The sequence below is a fragment of the Triticum dicoccoides genome, chromosome 5A, assembly GCF_002162155.2.
Source record: "Triticum dicoccoides isolate Atlit2015 ecotype Zavitan chromosome 5A, WEW_v2.0, whole genome shotgun sequence".
NCBI lineage: Eukaryota > Viridiplantae > Streptophyta > Magnoliopsida > Poales > Poaceae > Triticum > Triticum dicoccoides.
This window is the reverse complement of record NC_041388.1, coordinates 350422340-350432016: the sequence shown is the minus strand read 5'-3', so window position 1 is coordinate 350432016 and position 9677 is coordinate 350422340. Positions and strand designations below refer to the sequence as shown.

Genomic DNA, 9677 nt, shown 5'->3' with positions numbered 1-9677 from the left:
GACTAGCAAAATGCCCATGCGTTGCACGGAAGATCAAGATACATTTGTATGAGTAGTTTATCTTGTGCGAGAAAAAGAATGAACGAGGAAATGCCTTATTTGCAAATATGAAGAGGGATGTGGGTATTCTTTTACAAAATTGCCATAGTTTCCTTTCTATCCGTCGGATATAAATCAGATGGCCTATATTGCAGGATGACAGGTACACCATCATCACCAACTCTGTTTTTATAAGAAAAATGTGATGATATATAGAAAGCAGCCACAACAAGTCCAGATCGGTTTTGCTCAGTCATTTGGAAGTATCTATCTAGAATTATAACATATGATGCTCATCTTATTTTTCATCTTAGCAGGTATACAAATACTTAACTTAATCATCAATAGGTTTAGAGTCTATGTCGTGACATTATCAAAATAATGTTTTTGAAATTCCAAAAAGTGCACCCAACAGTTTTGAAACCATGCTGGAGGAAATCTAACATCGGCAGGCTTATCCCCAGAACATTTTGGGGATATTCTTGCCATAACATTTGCGACTTTGATGCTTCTTGCAAGTTGCAACAGCATTACGTAAGACGCAAAAATTTCGCTACATCATTTCCACATCAATATCAATATGTAAATAGTACATTCCGTATGAGTTAACAATCTGACATGACCCTGTGCCTAAGCTTCAGCAGGTGATCCATACAGCGATTCACTTGGACCAGCGAAGCGAAGAACAGCCCCCTATATGGACAATTAATTAAACAAATGAGTGGACAACTGGTGTAAACAAAGCACCTGGCTTCGCCGGTTGTCTCTATCCTGAGCTGAGACGAAGGACGAAGGATTCAACAACATTGCCGGTACATGCAATTGTAGAGATTTCAGTAACTGCCAAAATTTTCCAAACAATACTACAATTTACGGTTACAAGATTGACGTTGCTTCATTTGAGGTAAGTGCTCCCCAGAAACAAGAAAACATATGCAACCAAGGAGGTAAGAAGCTCAAGCGACCATGTAGGTGGGATGATAAATGTTGGGATAAGAGGGACCAACATAGAACCAACAATCCAGCCACCAACAAGTACTCCAAACCTGGAAGAACACATGCGTGAGCAAACATGCTATGGATAAAAAGTCAAGGCATTCGCTAAGAAATTTCGCTAACCCAGTAGTTGATGCTCTCAGAAGGTTCTTCATCTTGTCATTAAGGAAGTATATGCACGAGAAGAGTGATATTGCAAGCTGCAGAGAAGGTAAACTACATGTCAATACAGTGATCCCTAAGCTGGGAAGCTCTTCTAACTTATAATAAGTAAATATCCAAGTCTAGGACTTATCAGGCCTTGCATTCCCATTGCTATTGAATTCTCAGCTGTCATACAGAAATAAGGGTAGACAGACGCACAGGGCAAGCATTGTGGATTGTGAGTTTATAGCTGGTGATTGGTTAGAACTTAATGGCACTCAACTTGGTCCTTGTGAAATCAACAAGTTATGTGTCATGTTTTTTAGGTTAATCTCCACAGGCAACCACAGGACTGAAACATGTCACCAAACAAGAAAAGACAGACCTTTCAAAGGTCAGGATAATCAAAGCATATACCTGGAATGCAGGTCCATTCTCAGCAGAAGTTGCTATGCTCCACCCAGCGATGAAAGCAAAAAAGAATAATCTTTTGGAAATAATATCCATTGATGGCACCTCAAAGTATCCAAGAAATGCCTTTACCCATGACGGGGATTCCTCGACTCGCTTTAAAAGCTTGGTTTTCAGATTAATTTTCGTTTTCTTCCTATGCTGGTAGCTCTTCATTATTATCTTTTCATAAGCACCTTCAATAGCTTCTTCACTTGCTTCGTGACCAGCATACTGTTGAACTAGGAAGTCTTTTGCACTTCTGATCTCTTCTTCAGATGCATCACGGTCAACACCAAGAAGCTTGTAGGGATCCCGCTCACGGTATCTTCGGAAGACCGGAGCATACTCTGCAGAGATACACATACACTTTGCTCATAAGGTCCTCAGATAAACACAAAGGATGGAGCATATGACTCTGGGCATTCTTATCAATGAGAATAACAACTGAGAGTTGCAAGAAGAAGAACTGTGGAAACAGATAAATACAAATCGACACAAGCTATAACAGCTAAACGAATGAAAATTTTCTACCTACAAATTTGCTTTTCATGTCAACATTCAAGAAGAAAATATTACTTGTGAGCAGAGCTGCAGACTGTATTTAGTTTTGTTACTGATGATAATTATAAAACAGGTTTATCGGGGCTTCATAAATTGTAATAAATCCCAAGTCTTTGGTTGCTGACAGTATGTAATTATGTATAGTTGTATACGGCAGCAAGTCAACAATGAAATAGAAACAAATCATTTTAGTTCTCTGTAACTAGAATACTAACTACTATTTCAGCCAACTGCACACTGCGAGAAAAACATGGTCCATTAGTTTGATCGATCCACAGGATAACAAAGATATAGTACTGAACCAGCAACTGCATTCTGTGTTCGTCACTGATGCTCTTTCCTTATGACTCTAAATTGTCCCCATAATGCATATGAATCTCTCCTCTCTAAATTATGTAGTGAAAAGCTTCTAATAATCAATAAACATTCCTCTAAATCTGCATCGTTTGCACACATTGTTGCAACTCCAAGCTTCCTCACGATCACAATGCAACTTATGCGCAGGACACCACCAATTAACATTATCAGGTACTAACCAACAGAAAGACAACTCAATTGTGCACAGCCCACACATATTATTCCTTGCCTCGTGCACCAGCAACGCAAAGGCCACCTACAGTACCATGGCATCCTCTCTTTTTTTCTGTGCAGATACCTACAGTACCATCCAATCCTATATCCTCCGAAAATAAATCAGCGAAGGCATTCATATGGGAGCTAGGGTTCGAATAGCTATCTTACGGTAGCTGAATCCGCTGTCTCCGATGTCGCTCGAACCGGCGCCGATAGAGAGGCTCATAGAGCACCGTACCGCCCGCAGCCGCGGCGGCAGCGGCGAGACGCCTCCGCGCACCGCCACCGCCCCATACGCGCTCCTGCCAATGCTGCACCCAACAGAATCACAGGCACAGGGCCTAGTCAGAACGCCAGAAAAGAAAGAGACCTGGATCAAGGAGTCAGGGGGTTTAAGGCTGTGCTCACCGACGGGGCCACGGGATGGGGCGGGCGAGGAAGGATGCGGCCGTCGCCTGCATCTCCGACGCCGGCGGTGGTTGAGAGGGATGCGGCGGCGAGGTGGTCGCGGGCGAAGCAGACCGCCGTAGGAGGGAAGGAGATGGGATTGGATAGAAAGACGAGACGCAGAAGGGGAGGGGGTAGGCAGGCAGGTGATGGGCCTGTGAGGCTGGCTTTGCTGCCTACGGACTTTAGTGGGCCGGGCTTTGTTCACTTCCTTTTCCATTTTTGAGTTGATTTGGGTTTTCTCAAAAAAAAAGTTGATTTGGGTTGTTTTTAAGGATATTCCATTGGTGAAGTTGTTGGTAGTCCTACATCCATTGGTGAAGGCGTGAAGCATCCCTCATTAACTCAATCAAATCAAATCAAATCTTTTGTTGGTGGATGTAAAATAATTGCATTAACTCAATCCAAACAAAGCAAATCATACTACTCATAAAAAATATATCAAATCATACTAACTATATGTCGGAGAAATGCAATCAAATCCAGTCAAATTGTTTGCATTTACTCGATCAAATAAAATAAAATCACTTGTTGCATTAGAATATGGTGGTTGTAAGGGATACTCCCTCCGTCCGGTGAAGAGTGTACATCTAGAAATTTTAGGACAAATTATGATATTAAGTAAAAAAATACATTGGAAAGGTGCAAGCTACTATCTTTTTTCTCTTTAATTACCTAACCCCCAATGAGCTAAGTGCATGTAGAAATTAAGAAGACCATGTGTAAATTGTCATTGGTATTGATTACCTTGTGATGAGAGAGAAATATTTTTTTTCTACTTTAATGTGCATTGGGAAGCTAGAAGTACACTCTTTTGTGAACAAATTTTAAAGTCAAACGTACACTCTTTAACGGACGGAGGGAGTATGTCAGACATGATTTGTGTCATTAGAATATGTATGCCCTCATTGGAAAACGCACGAGCAATCAGCTAGTTTCTTTAAGGTAAGAGTAGTAATTTTCACTGATGCTGGAATAGATTTTGAATTTGTGCAACTTAAAAAAAACCTTTACAAATCAGATATCCATAAAAGAAACATGGACTCTTAGGCATGTGAATCCGAAATAAGTCCTCCCAAAATGTCATTGGACATCTCACACTATTTCTTCAAAATGCTTGTTTCTTGGAATCTTGAATCCATAGGGTGGAGGCGACAAAGACATCGTGACAATAGAGGGGAGATGGTCAATGGTGTGTTTGGCCATCCTCTAAAAAACATACAAACTCTAGGAGAAGGAAAGGATGTCTTGCCATTGTATGTCTCAGGGTGAGGTTGCTGGATTTTGTGGCAGTATTTATTTCTCCATGGTAGTTTATTTTGTGTAGGATTAATTTAAGAGTGTCTTTGAATTGCAGGAAATAGAAAATATGTGGAAAAATAAATCATGAGATGAGATGTACTACAGGATTTTGAAACCCATGAGTTTTTTGTAGCAGTGCCTTGTGGATGGTTCACAGCAAATGAAGACAAATAAGTTAGAGATATGAGGAGAGAGTAAACGGAGATAAAAAAAAGTGCATTTGACTTGAATAAAAAGAACAAGGTATGAGCTCATGTTAGACTTCCTACGAGATTAAGGTCCAAGAGGTGTATTCTATGGGACTTTGATAACTATAGTTTTGGGTATGTCTAGATGGTGCCTAAAGCTCAACCTACCCAAAAAAATCCATGACCAAAACTTCAGGGCTCCATTGATTAAAAGGATTTTCACAGGAATTTTAGAAGGTTAGAATCCTTGGGAATTTCTCCTTTGTTGGTTGTTTAATTCATAGGATTGAATCATATAGGAATTGTCCTAAGGATTTCTTTGTACTACTCTCGATAGGATTTCTAGAATCCACTCGAACCTCTTTGAAAGAATCCTTTTGTTTTTTCTACTATGCATGCAAACAACCAAAAATCTTGTATGGTTGAGATGAGCATGGCATTTTTCATATTCCCGCATTTTTAGAATTGTGTGAATCAAAGAGGCCCGTCGGTGTTAGTTTCGATATAGTTGCCGATGCTTTTTCAAGCCAATGCCCGTATGCCCATAGTTCATTTTACTTGCTAATCTTGGCTAACTCATGGGCTAGCAAAAGTTTGACCAATTTTTTGGCTAGGAAAATAGGGTAGGCTAATCTTGGGGTAAATTTCCTTAATAATCGAGTATCCCCAAAGTTTCTACAGAAATCCTGCAATCCAAACGGGATAGGCCCTCAATTTGTTGTTTAAAGCTCATACTTTGCTGCAACAATTATTGTCAATTTCTGCATCAGAACACTGTTGCTGCACCGTGAGTCGCAGCATAGCCTGTACGTTCATTTGTAGCGCGGCCTGTTTACCTTTTTGCACCATTTAATACTGTTCATCTTCCAATAACAAAAAACTATATGAAATCTTAGAAATGAAGGCGAACAAAGCTCATCCTACCAAAAGAATCGTCCATGACCAAAATTTTGGTGTTTGTTTCGATATAGTTGCCAATGTTTTGGCATGCCAATCTGTTTGTCCACTTTCGTTCATTTTTCTTGATAATTACACCCTGTTCGAAATCGCTCCGCTCCACAACTCTGCTCCCGAAGCGGGCGGAGCTGCAGTTTCCTCGCTCCATTAATTCCGAGAGTCGATGGATTGCCGAACAAGGCGTTAACGTTCGCCAACTCATGGACTAGAAAAAGTTTGACCAAAATTTGGCATGGTAATCCTGGGGCAAAATTAATTAAGAATTGAGTATATCCCTAAAGTTTCAACAGAAATCCTGCAGTCCAAACGGGATATACCCTCAATTTGTTGTTCTAGAGCTCATACTTTGCTGCAACAATTATTGACAATTTCCGCATCATAACACTGTTGCTGCGCCATGAGTCGCAGCACAGCCGTACGTTTTCTTGTAGCGCAGCCTGTTTACCTTTCTGCACCATTTAATACTGTTCATCTTCCAATAACAAAATACAGTATATGAAATCTCAGAGATGAAGGCGAACAACATACAGATATACGGAGTATATGTCAGCGCTCAGAGAACAAGACATGCATGGATTACATCTTAATCTTAGAGGAGATAGTCATATTTGCAGTACATGATGATCAACTGCAGGCAGGGAGCTAATCGAGCAACTAATGAATCATCACACGGGGGGACAAGAGTACAAGACCGGGGATTGATCGATCTTGCTTGCCACAAGGATACATCGATCGAGAGACGGAGGTCCCGATTCCGGTGGGTCAGAAGGCGAAGAAGCGCTTCTTGGCCTTCTTGGCGCCGCCGTGGCCGATGGAGTCGGCGGCGGCGAGGTTCTTGGCGATGAGCTCCTGCGCGCGGCGGCTCCTGATCTCCACCCGCATGCTCTCCGTCTTGCCCACCTTGTCGTAGCACGCCGCCGCCGCCGCCTCCTGGTCCTCCCCCTGCTTCTTCCTGGTCAGCCTCCTCTTGATGCCGTCCACGAGCCTCGCCAGCTTCCCCATCGCCGCCGCCTCCAAGTTGCGTGGGAAATCTACGGGGAAGACGATGGTATGGATGGATGGATAGATGGAGAGCGGCGCTCAGGTTAGGATGTATATATCCGTTTCAATGCGCTCGCTGATTACCGGGGGAGCAGTTTGCTTTGGGCGGAAGAGACGGCGGTGGTGGTGGGTTGGGACTCGTATGGATGGATGGATGGATGCGTGCATGGGCTGCGCTGGGCGCCGTTACTCTCCTCCGCCGGGGGTCACGTTGGCCAACACTGTTCATTTCCGGTAGGGAGCGCGTGGAAGCCACCGGAGCCGGCCGGAGGCCGCTGCTGGGCTGGCTGACAAGTGTCCCCACCTGTGGGGCTCGCCCTCGCGGTGACAGGTGTCCATAAGTAGTCTTTATTAATTGCACATTTATCTCTCTCAACTTTTACCAAATTATTCGCCTTGCATGCATGCATCCTGACCTGGCTTTGTCTTTGTGCACTGGATGGTTGGTTACTGCCAAGTCTAGGTCGTTGCTTGAGGCGGCAATGGTGTCCATCGTTGGAGATGGGCACCGGAGCACTTTTTGGATTGACATTGGATGGATGGACTAAGAATTTTCCATAAGTAGTCTTTAATTGCACATTTATCTCTCTCAACATTTACCAAATAATTCCCCTTGCATGCATCCTGACCTGGCTTTGTCTTTGTGCACTGCATGATTTGGTTATGGGCTATGGCTCAAGCGCCGGATCTCTACAAGCCTTGGAGAGGGGCGGCAATGGTGGCCGTCGTTGGAGATGGATGGTCCAAGAAATTTTCCTAACCTCTTCCAGTGCATCTCCTCTAGGACCAAGATGAAGCACTTCATGGCCAAGGTTCTTAAATGACGGCTATTGGATCTCCAACATTGGGCCAAATTTGAGCATCGGCGCGCGATGCATGACTTTATGATGCTTAAGTCATCATGTCAAAAGGTGTCCCCGATTGGAAGAGGGGAGGAATGGCGTCTACTCATCGAGAATGGCACATCATGAATTTTTCATTTGCAGTTGACACTCCGGTGTATGAGACACCATGCAACTCTCGTTTGTCACTGGGTTGTCACTTCTTCATGTGGCTTGTGTCGCGGAACAAATGTTAAACTTCTGATAGACTGGCATGATTTGGACTTTCTCATCAACCGATGTGCACCTTTTGTGATCCGCATGATGAAAGCACTTATCATCATATGATAGGAGGTACCTGCCCGACAGTATGAAACTCCCGAACCTTTCCGAGGCACCTTGTGTAGCACCATGCGGAAAGCAGATTAGTACCTGCCCGAGGCTCCTCGGTCTTGGAAAGGTAGTGCATGAGATCTTCTAATCCAGGGCGGCGACGGAATCTCCACACAATCTTCACGCATGTTTTTTTGGAGCTATGGCGACACGAGAATGATGTCATCTTTGACATGGCTTCACCCTCGTCGAGAACTTGAGATAGCTTCTTTGTTGTATTCATAGGAGGGAGCCCAAGGCAAGTCTTTTACATACGCGGGGAGAAGTCTGGATCAGGGGAAAACTTCTACATTTTAAACTAGAGACTTTTCTTTGATCGTTGAGTAGGTGGATTTTGGATGATTAGTTTTTTTTGTGCATTTCCATTTCAAGGAGGTACACGTTTATCGGGTCATTTAGGTGGATTTTAGACCATTGATTTCATAATAATGACCGTCCATTTTTCTTTTATATAAGATGAGTTTTTTTTACCTTATGCATTTACTCTAAAGGAACCATAATGGCCTTCCAAGTTTTAACAAGACCGGATAATGAGTTGGAGTAAGTCTTGCCTTTTTTTAGAAATACAAGGCCCGAGGCCCGGTGTTAAACTAATAATGACACCCTCAGATAGACAAGAACAACACCACACCACACCACATAGCACAACAACAAAAATGAAAACAACATGAGTGTGCTGAGGAACAACACATAACAACGAATGGACAAAAATAGAGAAGAGAAGCATTGCTTGGAATCATCAAACCCTCATAGCAAAGAGAGAGAGAGAGAGAGGCCATCTCGAGAGGGATACTAGCCGTCAAGGTAGGTCATGCCATCGCCATCACCTGCTCAGGTACAACAATGCTAGCTAGTTACATCAGCACCCTCGAGCGGTGAAAACGCTCACCCTAGGCCCTGTAACACCCCGGATGTAACTTTCCTTATTTGTACTCCAACTCTTGCCGTTTCCGGCGTTAAGTTATATTTATTTCCTCGGGTTTGGGTCTTTGTCTCCATGTGTTGTTTTCGTTTTCATGCATCTCATATCATGTCATCATGTGCATTGTATTTGCATACGTGTTCATCTCATGCATTCGAGCATTTTCCCCGTTGTCCGTTTTGCATTCCGGCGCTTCGTTCTCCTCCGGTGGTCATTTCTAGCTTTGTTTCGTATGTGGGGTTTAATCATTTCCGGATTGGACTGAGACTTGTCTTGCGGCCTTGGTTTACTACCGGTAGACCGCCTATCAAGTTTCGTGCCATTTGGACTTCGTTTGATACTCCAACGGTTAACCGAGGGACCGAAAAGGCACCGGTGTGTTGCAGCCCAACACCCCTCCAATTTGGCCCAAAACCCACCAAACTCTGCTCCATGTCCTAAAGCGTTCGATCACGATCGCGTGGCCGAAAACCGCACCTCATTTGGACTCTCCTAGCTCCACTTATGCCTATAAATAGACCCCTCCGTTTTCGGATCTCTCTCCCTCTCCGAAACCCTAAAATTGCCCCCGCCGTCACCGGACATGTCCGCCTCCTAGCGGACGAAACCGCCGCCGCCGCCTCAGCCAATCCGCTGCCGCCATGTGGCACTCGCCACCTCGCCGCCGCCGCGGCCCGGGAGGCCCGAGTCGGGCCCCCGAGGCCCGTAGCCGCCGCCGCCGCCCGGGTCATCCTCCGCCGCGCGCGCTGCCCTTCTTCTCCGGTGCCGACGCCGCCTCTTCTCGCCGCCGACTCGCCGGCCGCCGCGCGCCAACTCCGGCGGCCCGGCCCTCGCCTCCAC

The 9677-nt window shown here is 44.4% G+C and overlaps 2 protein-coding genes across 2 annotated transcripts; both read right to left on the bottom strand.

Annotated features, from left to right (window-relative positions):
• Window positions 1–548: 548 nt before the first annotated feature.
• Window positions 549–3334, bottom strand: LOC119301464 (protein CHAPERONE-LIKE PROTEIN OF POR1, chloroplastic-like). The gene is made up of 5 exons (XM_037578431.1): window positions 3175–3334; window positions 2935–3077; window positions 1597–1979; window positions 1159–1235; window positions 549–1085 (listed from the first exon to the last, which is right to left on the bottom strand). Exons 1-5 carry the CDS (start codon window positions 3225–3227, stop codon window positions 935–937), a joined length of 807 nt encoding a protein of 268 aa, XP_037434328.1. The 5' UTR covers window positions 3228–3334; the 3' UTR covers window positions 549–934.
• A 2822-nt stretch (window positions 3335–6156) lies between these two features.
• LOC119297328 lies at window positions 6157–6859 on the bottom strand. Its single transcript, XM_037575163.1, has one exon. It carries the CDS (start codon window positions 6660–6662, stop codon window positions 6423–6425), a length of 240 nt encoding a protein of 79 aa, XP_037431060.1. The 5' UTR covers window positions 6663–6859; the 3' UTR covers window positions 6157–6422.
• Between the last annotated feature and the right edge of the window lie 2818 nt (window positions 6860–9677).